The sequence below is a fragment of the Pseudophryne corroboree genome, chromosome 6 (genome assembly GCF_028390025.1).
Source record: "Pseudophryne corroboree isolate aPseCor3 chromosome 6, aPseCor3.hap2, whole genome shotgun sequence".
Taxonomy (NCBI): Eukaryota; Metazoa; Chordata; class Amphibia; order Anura; family Myobatrachidae; genus Pseudophryne; species Pseudophryne corroboree.
In genome coordinates this window covers 8,698,821-8,719,245 of record NC_086449.1, presented here as the reverse complement: position 1 = coordinate 8,719,245, position 20,425 = coordinate 8,698,821, and the positions used below count along the sequence as shown (strand labels likewise).

At 48.4% G+C, this 20,425-nt stretch overlaps 1 protein-coding gene across 1 annotated transcript in view; it reads left to right on the top strand.

Moving 5' to 3' along the window:
* Window positions 1–271: 271 nt before the first annotated feature.
* The window catches only part of PLOD3 (procollagen-lysine,2-oxoglutarate 5-dioxygenase 3), a 69,078-nt gene continuing 48,924 nt past the window's right edge, over window positions 272–20,425 (top strand). The window contains exons 1-7 of the mRNA XM_063930751.1: window positions 272–467; window positions 5,090–5,181; window positions 5,371–5,507; window positions 5,623–5,786; window positions 6,218–6,330; window positions 6,763–6,826; window positions 7,156–7,253. Coding sequence (XP_063786821.1) covers window positions 362–467; window positions 5,090–5,181; window positions 5,371–5,507; window positions 5,623–5,786; window positions 6,218–6,330; window positions 6,763–6,826; window positions 7,156–7,253 — 774 coding nt within the window. The 5' untranslated portion in view covers window positions 272–361. The remainder of the gene's footprint in view (window positions 468–5,089; window positions 5,182–5,370; window positions 5,508–5,622; window positions 5,787–6,217; window positions 6,331–6,762; window positions 6,827–7,155; window positions 7,254–20,425) is intronic.

The following is a 20,425-nucleotide window of genomic DNA, read 5'->3' as shown; positions in this document are numbered from 1 at the left end:
GCTGCGGCTGTACACTGTATACAGCAGGTGTACAGAGGAGTATACAGCCAGCAGTGACGTGGCACAGACCCCAATCTCACACCACCGCCCTGCCCCATCTCACACTCCACACACACAGAGCGCTCTCCCCGCTGATTGGACGCCAGCCAGCCCCTTCTGTGCCGCCATTGGCCCGCTGTGACAGGCGCCGCGTGCCCATTGGCTGCCCGCGAAGCTCTCTCCTATTGGCCGTCGGCTTGCGAGACGGGCGCACTCTCGCACGTGATTGGACGGAGTCACTCTACCTGGGTGGGGCCTGGAGCCCCGGTCTCTCCTGGAGCTGGAGGCCGCCCCAGAGTGAGATTGTCCCGGCCAAGGAAGGATGGATCGTCCCGTGGTCGGAGTGTCTGTGCTGCTGGTGCTGTGCGCGGCCTTGGTCGCTGCTGTTACCGCCGGGGAGAGCAAGGGCAGGGGAGCCGTGCGGCCCGGTAAGCGGGGACTGGCGGGGTGGGGGGTGAGTGTTAGCTCTTGGGGCAAGGTGCTGCCTTCTAACATATTGGTCCATCAGACAGGCTGGTAGAGTGTCAGCTCTTGGGGCAAGGCGCAGCTCATAATAGTGAGAGGCTACACAACTGTAAGGGTATTAGTGGATTGTCAGCTCTTGGGGCGAGGCGCAACCCTTTGACATACAGGTCCATGATGCTGGTAGATGTAGATTGTCAGCTCTTGGGGCATGGTGCTGCCCTTAAACTGTCTCATTGTACTGAGAGGTTACATAACTGTAGTGGATTGTCAGCTCTTGGGGTGAGGCGCAGTTCATAATAGTGAGAGGCTACACAACTGTAAGGGTATTAGTGGATTGTCAGCTCTTGGGGCGAGGCGCAACCCTTTGACATACAGGTCCATGATGCTGGTAGATGTAGATTGTCAGCTCTTGGGGCATGGTGCTGCCCTTAAACTGTCTCATTGTACTGAGAGGTTACATAACTGTAGTGGATTGTCAGCTCTTGGGGCAAGGCGCAGCTCATAATAGTGAGAGGCTACACAACTGTAAGGGTATTAGTGGATTGTCAGCTCTTGGGGTGAGGCGCAGCCTGTAAATTGCCTCCTTACGCCGATGGTCCATGTAACCGTCCGGTGGATGGTCAGCTCTTGGGGCGAGGCGCATGCAGTGTGTATGAGCGCTGCATTTTGTGTAGTGGATGCATATAGATTGCCAGCTCCTGGGCCCAGTATGTGAGCTGGGAAACCCGGTCCTGTGCCCTGCGCTGTATCCGGCTTGCTGGAAGCATCCAGAAGTGTCTGCTGAGGGGGAGAGGGGGCTTGTCCAGACATATTAGTGTATGCGCCTGCCCCGTCAGGTGTGTGTGTATATATCTATATATATCTATATATATATATATATATATATATCTATCTATATATATATATATATATATATATATATATATATATCTCTCTATATGTAACAGGCGGTCGGTCAGGATTCCCTCAGTCCCATATTTGGCTGTGGTGTCTGCAGCGTCTCCCTGTACTCCGCAGCAATGTCACGTTCCCCTCTGAGTATATATACTGTATATGTAATATGTGTGTGTATCATGGCGGCTGTATACGTACGGGGTCGTGACCTGATCCGTCTCCCCCAGGTGTTAAATATTTCAGCACATACCAACCCGCATGTGTGTCCCCGCGCCCCCCCGGGCCAGGCAGCTCCCTCCCTCCATCCATCCCTGGAATCACTGACACATAATCCCGGAGACTCACAGGGGACTGGGGTGTCAGAGCATCGCGCTCTGCTAACCTGTGGCGTCATCGTGCTGGGTACTGATTATCTGCAGAGTATCGCATCACTCACCTCTCATCTGCAGAGTATTACATTGCTCGCCTCTCTCATATACTGCAGATTATTACTTCTCTAGTGACCTGCAGAACATTGCTCTGTCCCACCTACCCCCTGACAGGTACATAGTGATATATCCTGCAGATTATTACATTACTGACCACTCTAGTGATCTGCAGAGCATTGCTCTGTCCCACCTACCCCCTGACAGGTACATAGTGATATATCCTGCAGATTATTACATTACTGACCTCTCTAGTGATCTGCAGAACATTGCTCTGTCCCATCTACCCCCTGACAGGTACATAGTGATATATCCTGCAGATTATTACATTACTGGCCTCTCTAGACATCTGCAGAACATTGCTCTGTCCCACCTATCATCTGACGGGTACATAGTGATATATTCTGCAGATTATTACATTACTGGCCTCTCTAGACATCTGCAGAACATTGCTCTGTCCCACCTATCATCTGACAGGTATATAGTGATATATCCTGCAGATTATTACATTACTGGCCTCTCTAGTGATCTGCAGAACATTGCTCTGTCCCATCTACCTCCTGACTGATACATAGTGATATATCCTGCAGATTATTACATTACTGACCTCTCTAGACATCTGCAGAACATTGCTCTGTCCCACCTACCCCCTGACAGATACATAGTGATATATCCTGCAGATTATTACATTACTGACCTCTCTAGACATCTGCAGAACATTGCTCTGTCCCACCTATCATCTGACAGGTATATAGTGATATATCCTGCAGATTATTACATTACTGACCTCTCTAGACATCTGCAGAACATTGCTCTGTCCCACCTACCCCCTGACAGATACATAGTGATATATCCTGCAGATTATTACATTACTGACCTCTCTAGACATCTGCAGAACATTGCTCTGTCCCACCTATCATCTGACAGGTACATAGTGATATATCCTGCAGATTATTACATTACTGACCTCTCTAGTGACCTGCAGAACATTGCTCTGTCCCATCTACCCCCTGACAGGTAGGCACACAGTAATATATCCTGCAGAGCATCTTTGTAGATACTGGGAGTATGTTAACTCCTTCCTCCCTGCACATTTTCCATTCCTCAGCGCTCCGTCAGTGTTCTCCTTCTCTCTCGGGAGAGTTTTCCCCTCATGACTATAATAATAATTCTGAGAATACGGAGTCAGCGGATCTCACTTCCCTCCCTGAGTGTTTCCACATCTTGCAGAAATGCCATCGCTGGGGGGTCTGCCAGCTGTGACATACCTGGAAGAGGTGACTGCAGCGCGGGGAGCGTACTGAGGGTCCGCAATGCGCCGACACTGAAGCGCTGCGCAGTCATCCTGCGCTAATAATTCTGGGGGGGGGGGGGGGGCGCGACTGTTTACAGGGCTCTGCAGCTTTTGGAAATAATCCTGAATATTGGATATATAATGGCAGGGGGTGGTCCGGGGGGAGATATAGGGGCTCCGAGGTTCGGTCAGTGGGAGATTATTCGCTGGGACGATGCGGGGGATGAGGCCCTGGAAGGATCTGGAATTTTCCGTGGCGGTCTCGGAAAGATTTCGGGGAGGAATATTGAGCATTAGGGAATGACCCAAAGAGGGAGGGGGTTCTGCTGCTCCATTTATTACAGTAGTCTGCGTCCCCGTCTTCCCCCGCTCACTATAACCACTGGAATCCTCATATTTTCTCATGGAACATTCCGCCAGAAAGTTCCTTGGAAGAATTCCAGGCATTTGTCGTTGCAGCATCCTGTACAGCTGTTCTATTCATCATCCCAGCCGGCACCTCCGCCTCCTCACCTCGTCCCCATCAGCCTATAGGTTCCTAATTCCCATTGCAGCTGCACAGCAAGCCCCCCCTTCCCTGTCCCAGCGCCCCCCACCCAGCCCGATCACCCCCTGACTCTTTCCCTCCTGCAGTAATTGGATCTCCGGCCTCTTCATTGAGAGAGGGGAGCAATAATGGGCTCTTTGTCCGCGCTAATGACCAGGAGCCTGGGGAGCGGTGCATGCTGGGGGAGCGGTGCATGCTGGGATACTGCTACTGGTTATATAGTGGTCCCCCCCCCCAGTGCCGGCTGAGGGGACGTGTAGTAGTATCCGTGCGTAGTAGACCTCAGTGTGTGTTCCTCTGACATAGTGAGGCCACGGCCTCTGCCAGGGATAATATTAGGATATTAGACGTACAGACTGCGGTATGTGTGCATTGCATTACAAGCATCTCCTGTCTTCCCCTCCGAAAATCCAGAACCGCCCCACAGTACATCACCTCATGATATTCCTTTTGATGAATAAATAATTTGATGTTGCAGCATTGGAAGGTCCTTGGTTTGGGCAATGTGAGAATGGGTATAGGACTCCCACCGGTGAGAGTGCCCCTCCGTATGTAACCCTCGCCCCTCTGCGGTTGATATCCCGGCTGCCGCGGGGTTAGCGCTGAAGGTTTATTACTGGTGTAGAATCGTGTTTCACGGCTGGGCCCGTTTTTGTAATGCCGCTCACTGTACCACAATACAAGCTAAAACCTGAAGAAGGATTTTTCTCATGAGCTTGCAATCTAAAAGTGAGACGGAGGGTCAGACCTTGCTTTTAACGTTCCCAATTCAGGCCATAAAGGGAAATGGTTCCCCCTCTTACCCCCCCCCCCCCCCAATCCGATCAACGCATGCCCGCACTCCACCTTAACGGAGATGCCTCCCCCCTTTCAACCGCTGAAAAAGTAGGGACTCTCCGAGCTTACACTCTGTGCTTCCAGCCCCAGTCATCCTTTCCGCTGTAGCAGGGAGGCAGCGGGCGTAGAGTATGTGGGTACTGAGCCAGGATAATGTGAGAGTAATGAGGCTGGGTTTTGCTGTGCCTGGGGCCTGGGCACGGTGATTATTGGAGGATGTGTGGTGTAGCGGGGAGGGTGATGGAGTCCTGTTCAGGCAGAGTCGCTGAATAACACCTGAGATCCTACACTACACCATATATACTGTATATACCTGACCATAGCCCCTAAGCGACACAAAGCTATAGGGGACCTGTTCCATAGAGCTGGCAATCTAATGGGTGCTGAATGTGCGCTGAAACACAGCAAACCAATCGGATGCTTGCTTTCATTGTGCCACTGCACACACAGACGCCAGTGGCTGATTCATCAGAATTTAGTCCCGCTGTAATATGAATTATCGGGGCGTGGGATAATGGCGCTGCGGTCCCTGGCTGGGGGTCAGCGTGCCCCCTACCTGTATTTATAATGTATTATTTATATTTTCAGAGAAATTGTTGGTCCTCACAGTAGCCACAGAGAACACTGAGGGATACCAGCGATTTGTCAGGACCGCCAAGCACTATAATTACACTGTAAAGGTGAGAGAGAGTCCGCATCCCCGCTACTGAGGTCTCCTTGTTTCCCTAACGTCAGGCAGTGTGTCAGTCTGTCACCACCTGTCACGGAGGTCTCTGTGCCCCCGTCCCTCTGTTCTCGCTGTCCCTTTCATCTACCCTGTCTCTCTCCTTGTCTGTGGGCCCCAATTCATTTATCCCCCCTCTGCCCAGACTCTAGGCCTGGGTCAGGAGTGGAAGGGCGGAGATGTCGCCCGCACAGTGGGTGGAGGCCAGAAGGTTCGGTGGCTGAAAGAGGAGCTGGAGAAACTCCACGAGCAGGAGGACCTGGTGGTCATGTTTGTAGACAGGTAAGCCGTCCCTTCTAGTGACTGTACTGGTCCAGGTGATTTAGGGGGGGGTACTGAATTTGGAGCGTGTGTCCTGACCGCCCCCCTCCCCTGTGTTTTGTCTCTGCCCCCCTAGCTATGACGTCATATTTGCTGGAAGTCCCATCGAGCTCCTCTGGAAGTTCAGTCAGTTTGAGCACAAGGTGGTCTTCTCGGCGGAGGGCTTCTGCTGGCCAGACTGGGCCCTGGCAGAGAAATATCCGCCTGTTGGCCAAGGCAAGCGTTTCCTCAACTCCGGTGGTGAGTAGAGTTCCGTCCACGTCTTATTAATGACCGACCAGTCTGCCGTTTCCGGGCAACAAGCGGCTGCCGTGTACTGTCTCCAGAAAGCCAGGATCATCCAGATATCCTCTGTGACCGGGGCCAATGAGGCTCTGGCTTCTGGCCCGAAATCGTAACGTCTAAGCAATGCTGGTCTGGCAGTAATTCCTGGCCGTCTGATAGCAATCTGGTGATAGATATCAGTGTGACCAGCCAGATACAGTAAATGGAGAATACTCCTCAGGAAATAAACAGCTCGTTACTCCAGTTATTATGGTTTATGCTGTTCCTCTTGTAGTACATTAATGAAAAATAGTCTAAGTTGGTGCATAGTTCTGCTTTTAGATGGTGTTCCCACTACCGGTGGCCTTCTGTGTCCCCCTCACACCATGTCACCGCTCTCCCCTCAGGCTTCATTGGGTTTGCGCCTCAGTTATATCGTATTGTTCAATTGTGGAAATACAAAGATTCTGACGATGACCAGTTATTCTACACCAAGGTGTACCTGGACGAGGACTACAGGGTACGTTTCCTATGTCTCCCTCTCCATCTCGCCCCCTCTCCCTCATTCTCTATCTCTCTCCCACTCTCTCTCTCTGTCTCCCACCACCTCTGTCTGTGCCTTCCCCACTCTCCTTATCTTTGTCTCCCCCCCCCCCCCTCAATCTGTCTTTCTCTCTCCTCCCTGCCTTTGTCTTTCCCTCCCCCCCTCAATCTGTCTGTTTCTCTCTCCTCCCTGCCTATGTCTCTCCCCCCCCCCCCCAATCTGTCTTTCTCTCTCTCTCCCTGCCTTTGTCTCTCTCCCCGCCTTTACTCTTTGTGTCGTCCCCCCTCCCTCTCTGTATGTCTTTCTCACACCTGCTCTCTCTATGCTCACTATATATGTTGCTCAGTTTTTATTCCCGTTCTTTTCTTTACTATTTGACCTATCCTCTTCTTGTTGTCCTGTCCGCAGGAGAAGTTCAGTATCGCTCTTGACCATAAGTCCAGAATTTTCCAAAATCTGAATGGAGCCATAGGTAAGTAAAACCCAGAGACGTTCTTCCTATGGGGTACCTGACCTGTACTCCGATGCTGCCAGTACTCCCAGATGTACCGGCACGTTGGCCACATAGGCATCGGCATGTGCGCGCACTCAGCGGTGATCGCAGTAACTGGTGCGCTAGTTACCAGGTACAGGCCATGTCGCCTGTCAGTGTCTGGTAGAGCAATAGAAGTGACCCGTGGAGGGCTAGGCATCCGGTCTAGTAGGGAGTAAATGGCTGCAGAGGATGCGGCGGTTGCTGTGTAACATGACTGTATTACAGATGCAGAAAGAAATGAGTTCTCTCACATTTCCCTCATGCAGACGAGGTCGTGCTAAAGTTTGATCAGAATAAAGTGCGAGCCCGGAACGTTGCGTTTGACACTATTCCTGTAGTTATCCACGGAAATGGACCCACCAAGGTACACCTCCACCGCCTCATTCTTCTTATACTCCTCTACTTACACCGCACCTCCACCTGCACTATCCTTACATTCCCCCATCCTGTATTATCCTATCTCTACCTACATACACCTCACCTCCACCTGCACTGTCCTTACATTCCTCATCCTGTATTATCCTATCTCTACCTACATACACCTCACCTCCACCTGCACTGTCCTTACATTCCCCATCCTGTATTATCCTATCTCTCTACCTACATACACCTCACCTCCACCTGCACTGTCCTTACATTCCCCCATCCTGTATTATCATATCTCTACCTACATACATCTCACCTCCACCTGCACTGTCCTTACATTCCCCATCCTGTATTATCCTATCTCTCTACCTACATACACCTCACCTCCACCTGCACTGTCCTTACATTCCCCATCCTGTATTATCCTATCTCTACCTCCATACACCTCACCTCCACCTGCACTGTCCTTACATTCCCCATCCTGTATTATCCTATCTCTACCTCCATACACCTCACCTCCACCTGTACTGTCCTTACATTCCCCATCCTGTATTATCCTATCTCTACCTACATACACCTCACCTCCACCTGCACTGTCCTTACATTCCCCATCCTGTATTATCCTATCTCTACCTACATACACCTCACCTCCACCTGCACTGTCCTTACATTCCTCATCCTGTATTATCCTATCTCTCTACCTACATACACCTCACCTCCACCTGCACTGTCCTTACATTCCCCATCCTGTATTATCCTATCTCTCTACCTACATACACCTCACCTCCACCTGCACTGTCCTTACATTCCCCCATCCTGTATATCCTATCTCTACCTACATACACCTCACCTCCACCTGCACTGTCCTTACATTCCTCATCCTGTATTATCCTATCTCTCTACCTACATACACCTCCACCTGCACTGTCCTTACATTCCCCATCCTGTATTATCCTATCTCTACCTACATACACCTCACCTCCACCTGCACTGTCCTTACATTCCCCATCCTGTATTATCCTATGTCTACCTACATACACCTCACCTCCACCTGCACTGTCCTTACATTCCCCATCCTGTATTATCCTATCTCTCTACCTACATACCTCACCTCCACCTGCACTGTCCTTACATTCCCCATCCTGTATTATCCTATGTCTACCTACATACACCTCACCTCCACCTGCACTGTCCTTACATTCCCCATCCTGTATTATCCTATCTCTCTACCTACATACACCTCACCTCCACCTGCACTGTCCTTACATTCCCCATCCTGTATTATCCTATCTCTCTACCTACATACACCTCACCTCCACCTGCACTGTCCCTTACATTCCCCCATCCTGTATTATCCCTATCTCTCTACCTACATACACCACACCTCACCTCCACCTGCACTGTCCTTACATTCCTCATCCTGTATTATCCTATCTCTACCTACATACACCTCACCTCCACCTGCACTGTCCTTACATTCCCCATCCTGTATTATCCTATCTCTACCTACATACACCTCACCTCCACCTGCACTGTCCTTACATTCCCCATCCTGTATTATCCTATCTCTACCTACATACACCTCACCTCCACCTGTACTGTCCTTACATTCCCCCATCCTGTATTATCCTATCTCTCTACCTACATACACCTCACCTCCACCTGCTCTGTCCTTACATTCCCCATCCTGTATTATCCTATCTCTACTTACATACACCTCACCTCCACCTGCACTGTCCTTACATTCCCCATCCTGTATTATCCTATCTCTACCTACATACACCTCACCTCCACCTGTACTGTCCTTACATTCCCCCATCCTGTATTATCCTATCTCTACCTACATACACCTCACCTCCACCTGCACTGTCCTTACATTCCCCATCCTGTATTATCCTATCTCTACCTACATACACCTCACCTCCACCTGCACTGTCCTTACATTCCCCATCCTGTATTATCCTATCTCTACCTACATACACCTCACCTCCACCTGCACTGTCCTTACATTCCTCATCCTGTATTATCCTATCTCTACCTACATACACCTCACCTCCACCTGCACTATCCTTACATTCCCCATCCTGTATTATCCTATCTCTACCTACATACACCTCACCTCCACCTGTACTGTCCTTACATTCCCCATCCTGTATTATCCTATCTCTCTACCTACATACACCTCACCTCCACCTGCACTGTCCTTACATTCCCCATCCTGTATTATCCTATCTCTACCTACATACACCTCACTCCACCTGTACTGTCCTTACATTCCCCATCCTGTATTATCCTATCTCTACTTACATACACCTCACCTCCACCTGCACTGTCCTTACATTCCCCATCCTGTATTATCCTATCTCTACCTACATACACCTCACCTCCACCTGCACTGTCCTTACATTCCCTCATCCTGTATTATCCTATCTCTACCTACATACACCTCACCTCCACCTGCACTGTCCTTACATTCCCCCATCCTGTATTATCCTATGTCTACCTACATACACCTCACCTCCACCTGCACTGTCCTTACATTCCCCATCCTGTATTATCCTATCTCTACCTACATACACCTCACCTCACCTGCACTGTTCCTTACATTCCCCCATCCTGTATTATCCTATCTCTACCTACATACACCTCACCTCCACCTGCACTGTCCTTACATTCCCCCATCCTGTATTATCCTATCTCTACCTACATACACCTCACCTCCACCTGCACTGTCCTTACATTCCCCCATCCTGTATTATCCTATCTCTACCTACATACACCTCACCTCCACCTGCACTGTCCTTACATTCCCCATCCTGTATTATCCTATTTCTACCTACATACACCTCACCTCCACCTGCACTGTCCTTACATTCCCCATCCTGTATTATCCTATCTCTACCTACATACACCTCACCTCCACCTGCACTGTCCTTACATTCCCCATCCTGTATTATCCTATCTCTCTACCTACATACACCTCACCTCCACCTGCACTGTCCTTACATTCCCCCATCCTGTATTATCCTATCTCTCTACCTACATACACCTCACCTCCACCTGCACTGTCCTTACATTCCTCATCCTGTATTATCCTATCTCTCTACCTACATACACCTCACCTCCATCTGCACTGTCCTTACATTCCCCCATCCTGTATTATCCTATCTCTCTACCTACATACACCTCACCTCCACCTGCACTGTCCTTACATTCCCCATCCTGTATTATCCTATCTCTCTACCTACATACACCACACCTCACCTCCACCTGCACTGTCCTTACATTCCTCATCCTGTATTATCCTATCTCTCTACCTACATACACCTCACCTCCACCTGCACTGTCCTTACATTCCCCCATCCTGTATTATCCTATCTCTACCTACATACACCTCACCTCCACCTGCACTGTCCTTACATTCCCCATCCTGTATTATCCTATCTCTACCTACATACACCTCACCCCACTGCACTGTCCTTACATTCCCCCATCCTGTATTATCCTATCTCTACCTACATACACCTCACCTCCACCTGCACTGTCCTTACATTCCCCATCCTGTATTATCCTATCTCTACCTACATACACCTCACCTCCACCTGCACTGTCCTTACATTCCCCCCATTCCTGTATTATCCTATCTCTCTACCTACATACACCTCACCTCCACCTGCTCTGTCCTTACATTCCCCATCCTGTATTATCCTATCTCTACCTACATACACCTCACCTCCACCTGCACTGTCATTCCCCATCCTGTATTATCCTATCTCTACCTACATACACCTCACCTCCACCTGCACTGTCCTTACATTCCCCCATCCTGTATTATCCTATCTCTACCTACATACACCTCACCTCCACCTGCACTGTCCTTACATTCCCCATCCTGTATTATCCTATCTCTCTACCTACATACACCTCACCTCCACCTGCTCTGTCCTTACATTCCCCCATCCTGTATTATCCTATCTCTACTTACATACACCTCACCTCCACCTGCACTGTCCTTACATTCCCCATCCTGTATTATCCTATCTCTACCTACATACACCTCACCTCCACCTGTACTGTCCTTACATTCCCCATCCTGTATTATCCTATCTCTACCTACATACACCTCACCTCCACCTGCACTGTCCTTACATTCCCCATCCTGTATTATCCTATCTCTACCTACCTACATACACCTCACCTCCACCTGCACTGTCCTTACATTCCCCATCCTGTATTATCCTATCTCTCTACCTACATACACCTCACCTCCACCTGCACTGTCCTTACATTCCTCATCCTGTATTATCCTATCTCTCTACCTACATACACCTCACCTCCACCTGCACTGTCCTTACATTCCCCATCCTGTATTATCCTATCTCTCTACCTACATACACCTCACCTCCACCTGCACTGTCCTTACATTCCCCCATCCTGTATTATCCTATCTCTCTACCTACATACACCTCCACCTGCACTGTCCTTACATTCCCCATCCTGTATTATCCTATCTCTACCTACATACACCTCACCTCCACCTGCACTGTCCTTACATTCCCCATCCTGTATTATCCTATCGTCTACCTACATACACCTCACCTCCACCTGCACTGTCCTTACATTCCCCATCCTGTATTATCCTATCTCTCTACCTACATACACCTCACCTCCACCTGCACTGTCCTTACATTCCCCATCCTGTATTATCCTATGTCTACCTACATACACCTCACCTCCACCTGCACTGTCCTTACATTCCCCATCCTGTATTATCCTATCTCTCTACCTACATACACCTCACCTCCACCTGCACTGTCCTTACATTCCCCGTCCTGTATTATCCTATCTCTCTACCTACATACACCTCACCTCCACCTGCACTGTCCTTACATTCCCCCATCCTGTATTATCCTATCTCTACCTACATACACCTCACCTCCACCTGCACTGTCCTTACATTCCCCATCCTGTATTATCCTATCTCTCTACCTACATACACCTCACCTCCACCTGCACTGTCCTTACATTCCCCATCCTGTATTATCCTATCTCTCTACCTACATACACCTCACCTCCACCTGCACTGTCCTTACATTCCCCCATCCTGTATTATCCTATCTCTACCTACATACACCTCACCTCCACCTGCACTGTCCTTACATTCCCCATCCTGTATTATCCTATCTCTCTACCTACATACACCTCACCTCCACCTGCACTGTCCTTACATTCCCCATCCTGTATTATCCTATCTCTCTACCTACATACACCTCACCTCCACCTGCACTGTCCTTACATTCCCCCATCCTGTATTATCCTATCTCTCTACCTACATACACCTCACCTCCACCTGCTCTGTCCTTACATTCCCCATCCTGTATTATCCTATCTCTACTTACATACACCTCACCTCCACCTGCACTGTCCTTACATTCCTCATCCTGTATTATCCTATCTCTACCTACATACACCTCACCTCCACCTGCACTGTCCTTACATTCCTCATCCTGTATTATCCTATCTCTACCTACATACACCTCACCTCCACCTGCACTGTCCTTACATTCCCCCATCCTGTATTATCCTATCTCTACCTACATACACCTCACCTCCACCTGCACTGTCCTTACATTCCCCCATCCTGTATTATCCTATCTCTACCTACATACACCTCACCTCCACCTGCACTGTCCTTACATTCCCCATCCTGTATTATCCTATCTCTACCTACATACACCTCACCTCCACCTGCACTGTCCTTACATTCCCCATCCTGTATTATCCTATCTCTACCTACATACACCTCACCTCCACCTGCACTGTCCTTACATTCCTCATCCTGTATTATCCTATCTCTCTACCTACATACACCTCACCTCCACCTGCACTGTCCTTACATTCCTCATCCTGTATTATCCTATCTCTACCTACATACACCTCACCTCCACCTGCACTGTCCTTACATTCCTCATCCTGTATTATCCTATCTCTCTACCTACATACACCTCACCTCCACCTGCACTGTCCTTACATTCCCCATCCTGTATTATCCTATGTCTACCTACATACACCTCACCTCCACCTGCACTGTCCTTACATTCCCCATCCTGTATTATCCTATGTCTACCTACATACACCTCACCTCCACCTGCACTGTCCTTACATTCCCCATCCTGTATTATCCTATGTCTACCTACATACACCTCACCTCCACCTGCACTGTCCTTACATTCCCCATCCTGTATTATCCTATGTCTACCTACATACACCTCACCTCCACCTGCACTGTCCTTACATTCCCCATCCTGTATTATCCTATCTCTCTACCTACATACACCTCACCTCCACCTGCACTGTCCTTACATTCCCCATCCTGTATTATCCTATCTCTCTACCTACATACACCTCACCTCCACCTGCACTGTCCTTACATTCCCCCATCCTGTATATCCTATCTCTACCTACATACACCTCACCTCCACCTGCACTGTCCTTACATTCCCCATCCTGTATTATCCTATCTCTCTACCTACATACACCTCACCTCCACCTGCACTGTCCTTACATTCCCCATCCTGTATTATCCTATCTCTACCTACATACACCTCACCTCCACCTGCACTGTCCTTACATTCCCCCATCCTGTATTATCCTATCTCTACCTACATACACCTCACCTCCACCTGCACTGTCCTTACATTCCCCATCCTGTATTATCCTATCTCTCTACCTACATACACCTCACCTCCACCTGCACTGTCCTTACATTCCCCATCCTGTATTATCCTATCTCTCTACCTACATACACCTCACCTCCACCTGCACTGTCCTTACATTCCCCATCCTGTATTATCCTATCTCTCTACCTACATACACCTCACCTCCACCTGCACTGTCCTTACATTCCCCATCCTGTATTATCCTATCTCTACTACATACACCTCACCTCCACCTGCACTGTCCTTACATTCCCCATCCTGTATTATCCTATCTCTACCTACATACACCTCACCTCCACCTGCACTGTCCTTACATTCCTCATCCTGTATTATCCTATCTCTACCTACATACACCTCACCTCCACCTGCACTGTCCTTACATTCCCCCATCCTGTATTATCCTATCTCTACCTACATACACCTCACCTCCACCTGCACTGTCCTTACATTCCTCATCCTGTATTATCCTATCTCTCTACCTACATACACCTCACCTCCACCTGCACTGTCCTTACATTCCCCATCCTGTATTATCCTATCTCTACCTACATACACCTCACCTCCACCTGCACTGTCCTTACATTCCCCATCCTGTATTATCCTATCTCTCTACCTACATACACCTCACCTCCACCTGCACTGTCCTTACATTCCCCCATCCTGTATTATCCTATCTCTCTACCTACATACACCTCACCTCCACCTGCACTGTCCTTACATTCCCCATCCTGTATTATCCTATCTCTACCTACATACACCTCACCTGCACTGTCCTTACATTCCTCATCCTGTATTATCCTATCTCTCTACATACACCTCACCTCCACCTGCACTGTCCTTACATTCCCCATCCTGTATTATCCTATCTCTCTACCTACATACACCTCACCTCCACCTGCACTGTCCTTACATTCCCCATCCTGTATTATCCTATCTCTCTACCTACATACACCTCACCTCCACCTGCACTGTCCTTACATTCCTCATCCTGTATTATCCTATCTCTCTACCTACATACACCTCACCTCCCCCTGCACTGTCCTTACATTCCCCCATCCTGTATTATCCTATCTCTACCTACATACACCTCACCTCCACCTGCACTGTCCTTACATTCCCCATCCTGTATTATCCTATCTCTACCTACATACACCTCACCTCCACCTGCACTGTCCTTATATTCCTCATCCTGTATTATCCTATCTCTCTACCTACATACACCTCACCTCCACCTGTACTGTCCTTACATTCCCCATCCTGTATTATCCTCTCTCTCTACCTACATACACCTCACCTCCACCTGCACTGTCCTTACATTCCCCATCCTGTATTATCCTATCTCTCTACCTACATACACCTCACCTCCACCTGTACTGTCCTTACATTCCCCATCCTGTATTATCCTATCTCTCTACCTACATACATCTCACCTCCACCTGCACTGTCCTTACATTCCCCATCCTGTATTATCCTATCTCTCTACCTACATACACCTCACCTCCACCTGCACTGTCCTTACATTCCTCATCCTGTATTATCCTATCTCTACCTACATACACCTCACCTCCACCTGCACTGTCCTTACATTCCCCATCCTGTATTATCCTATCTCTACCTACATACACCTCACCTCCACCTGTACTGTCCTTACATTCCCCATCCTGTATTATCCTATCTCTACCTACATACACCTCACCTCCACCTGTACTGTCCTTACATTCCCCATCCTGTATTATCCTATCTCTCTACCTACATACACCTCACCTCCACCTGCACTGTCCTTACATTCCCCATCCTGTATTATCCTATCTCTACCTACATACACCTCACCTCCACCTGTACTGTCCTTACATTCCCCATCCTGTATTATCCTATCTCTACCTACATACACCTCACCTCCACCTGTACTGTCCTTACATTCCCCATCCTGTATTATCCTATCTCTACCTACATACACCTCACCTCCACCTGTACTGTCCTTACATTCCCCATCTTGTATTATCCTATCTCTACCTACATACACCTCACCTCCACCTGTACTGTCCTTAAATTCCCCATCCTGTATTATCCTATCTCTCTACCTACATACACCTCACCTCCACCTGCACTGTCCTTACATTCCCCATCCTGTATTATCCTATCTCTACCTACATACACCTCACCTCCACCTGTACTGTCCTTACATTCCCCATCCTGTATTATCCTATCTCTACCTACATACACCTCACCTCCACCTGTACTGTCCTTACATTCCCCATCCTGTATTATCCTATCTCTACCTACATACACCTCACCTCCACCTGCACTGTCCTTACATTCCCCATCCTGTATTATCCTATCTCTACCTACATACACCTCACCTCCACCTGCACTGTCCTTACATTCCTCATCCTGTATTATCCTATCTCTACCTACATACACCTCACCTCCATCTGCACTGTCCTTACATTCCCCATCCTGTATTATCCTATCTCTCTACCTACATACACCTCACCTCCACCTGCACTGTCCTTACATTCCTCATCCTGTATTATCCTATCTCTACCTACATACACCTCACCTCCACCTGTACTGTCCTTACATTCCCCATCCTGTATTATCCTATCTCTACCTACATACACCTCACCTCCACCTGCACTGTCCTTACATTCCCCATCCTGTATTATCCTATCTCTCTACCTACATACACCTCACCTCCACCTGCACTGTCCTTACATTCCTCATCCTGTATTATCCTATCTCTACCTACATACACCTCACCTCCATCTGCACTGTCCTTACATTCCCCATCCTGTATTATCCTATCTCTCTACCTACATACACCTCACCTCCACCTGCACTGTCCTTACATTCCTCATCCTGTATTATCCTATCTCTACCTACATACACCTCACCTCCACCTGCACTGTCCTTACATTCCCCATCCTGTATTATCCTATCTCTACCTACATACACCTCACCTCCACCTGCACTGTCCTTACATTCCTCATCCTGTATTATCCTATCTCTACCTACCTACATACACCTCACCTCCACCTGCACTGTCCTTACATTCCCCATCCTGTATTATCCTATCTCTCTACCTACATACACCTCACCTCCACCTGCACTGTCCTTACATTCCTCATCCTGTATTATCCTATCTCTACCTACATACACCACACCTCACCTGCACTGTCCTTACATTCCTCATCCTGTATTATCCTATCTCTCTACCTACATACACCTCACCTCCACCTGCACTGTCCTTACATTCCTCATCCTGTATTATCCTATCTCTCTACCTACATACACCTCCACCTCCACCTGCACTGTCCTTACATTCCCCATCCTGTATTATCCTATCTCTCTACCTACATACACCTCACCTCCACCTGCACTGTCCTTACATTCCTCATCCTGTATTATCCTTTCTCTACCTACATACACCTCACCTCCACCTGCACTGTCCTTACATTCCTCATCCTGTATTATCCTATCTCTACCTACATACACCTCACCTCCACCTGTACTGTCCTTACATTCCCCATCCTGTATTATCCTATCTCTACCTACATACACCACACCTCACCTCCACCTGCACTGTCCTTACATTCCCCCCATCCTGTATTATCCTATCTCTAACTACATACACCTCACCTCCACCTGCACTGTCCTTACATTCCCCATCCTGTATTATCCTATCTCTCTACCTACATACACCTCACCTCCACCTGCACTGTCCTTACATTCCCCATCCTGTATTATCCTATCTCTCTACCTACATACACCTCACCTCCACCTGCACTGTCCTTACATTCCCCATCCTGTATTATCCTATCTCTACCTACATCTCACCCTCCACCTGCACTGTCCTTACATTCCCCCATCCTGTATTATCCTATCTCTACCTACATACACCTCACCTCCACCTGCACTGTCCTTACATTCCCCATCCTGTATTATCCTATGTCTACCTACATACACCTCACCTCCACCTGCACTGTCCTTACATTCCCCATCCTGTATTATCCTATCTCTCTACCTACATACACCTCACCTCCACCTGCACTGTCCTTACATTCCCCATCCTGTATTATCCTATCTCTCTACCTACATACACCTCACCTCCACCTGTACTGTCCTTACATTCCCCATCCTGTATTATCCTATCTCTCTACCTACATACACCTCACCTCCACCTGTACTGTCCTTACATTCCCCATCCTGTATTATCCTATCTCTACCTACATACACCTCACCTCCACCTGTACTGTCCTTACATTCCCCATCCTGTATTATCCTATCTCTACCTACATACACCTCACCTCCACCTGCACTGTCCTTACATTCCCCATCCTGTATTATCCTATCTCTACCTACATACACCTCACCTCCACCTGCACTGTCCTTACATTCCCCATCCTGTATTATCCTATCTCTACCTACATACACCTCACCTCCACCTGCGCTGTCCTTACATTCCCCATCCTGTATTATTCTATCTCTACCTACATACACCTCACCTCCACCTGCACTGTCCTTACATTCCCCATCCTGTATTATCCTATCTCTCTACCTACATACACCTCACCTCCACCTGCACTGTCCTTACATTCCCCATCCTGTATTATCCTATCTCTCTACCTACATACACCTCACCTCCACCTGCACTGTCCTTACATTCCCCCATCCTGTATATCCTATCTCTACCTACATACACCTCACCTCCACCTGCACTGTCCTTACATTCCCCATCCTGTATTATCCTATCTCTCTACCTACATACACCTCACCTCCACCTGTACTGTCCTTACATTCCCCCATCCTGTATTATCCTATCTCTACCTACATACACCTCACCTCCACCTGCACTGTCCTTACATTCCTCATCCTGTATTATCCTATCTCTACCTACATACACCTCACCTCCATCCTGCACTGTCCTTACATTCCCCATCCTGTATTATCCTATCTCTACCTACATACACCTCACCTCCACCTGCACTGTCCTTACATTCCTCATCCTGTATTATCCTATCTCTACCTACATACACCTCACCTCCACCTGCACTGTCCTTACATTCCCCATCCTGTATTATCCTATCTCTACCTACATACACCTCACCTCCACCTGCACTGTCCTTACATTCCCCATCCTGTATTATCCTATCTCTACCTACATACACCTCACCTCCACCTGCACTGTCCTTACATTCCTCATCCTGTATTATCCTATCTCTACCTACATACACCTCACCTCCACCTGTACTGTCCTTACATTCCCCCATCCTGTATTATCCTATCTCTACCTACATACACCTCACCTCCACCTGCACTGTCCTTACATTCCCCATCCTGTATTATCCTATCTCTACCTACATACACCTCACCTCCACCTGTACTGTCCTTACATTCCCCATCCTGTATTATCCTATCTCTACCTACATACACCTCACCTCCACCTGCACTGTCCTTACATTCCCCATCCTGTATTATCCTATCTCTACCTACATACACCTCACCTCCACCTGTACTGTCCTTACATTCCCCATCCTGTATTATCCTATCTCTACCTACATACACCTCACCTCCACCTGCACTGTCCTTACATTCCCCATCCTGTATTATCCTATCTCTACCTACATACACCTCACCTCTACCTGCACTGTCCTTACATTCCTCATCCTGTATTATCCTATCTCTACCTACATACACCTCACCTCCACCTGCACTGTCCTTACATTCCCCCATCCTGTATTATCCTATCTCTCTACCTACATACACCACACCTCACCTCCACCTGCACTGTCCTTACATTCCTCATCCTGTATTATCCTATCTCTCTACCTACATACACCTCACCTCCACCTGTACTGTCCTTACATTCCCCATCCTGTATTATCCTATCGTCTACCTACATACACCTCACCTCCACCTGCACTGTCCTTACATTCCCCATCCTGTATTATCCTATCTCTACCTACATACACCTCACCTCCACCTGCACTGTCCTTACATTCCCCATCCTGTATTATCCTATCTCTACCTACATACACCTCACCTCCACCTGCACTGTCCTTACATTCCCCATCCTGTATTATCCTATCTCTACCTACATACACCTCACCTCCACCTGCACTGTCCTTACATTCCCCCATCCTGTATTATCCTATCTCTACCTACATACACCTCACCTCCACCTGCACTGTCCTTACATTCCCCATCCTGTATTATCCTATCTCTCTACCTACATACACCTCACCTCCACCTGCACTGTCCTTACATTCCCCATCCTGTATTATCCTATCTCTCTACCTACATACACCTCACCTCCACCTGCACTGTCCTTACATTCCCCATCCTGTATTATCCTATCTCTTACCTACATACACCTCACCTCCACCTGCACTGTCCTTACATTCCCCATCCTGTATTATCCTATCTCTACCTACATACACCTCACCTCCAC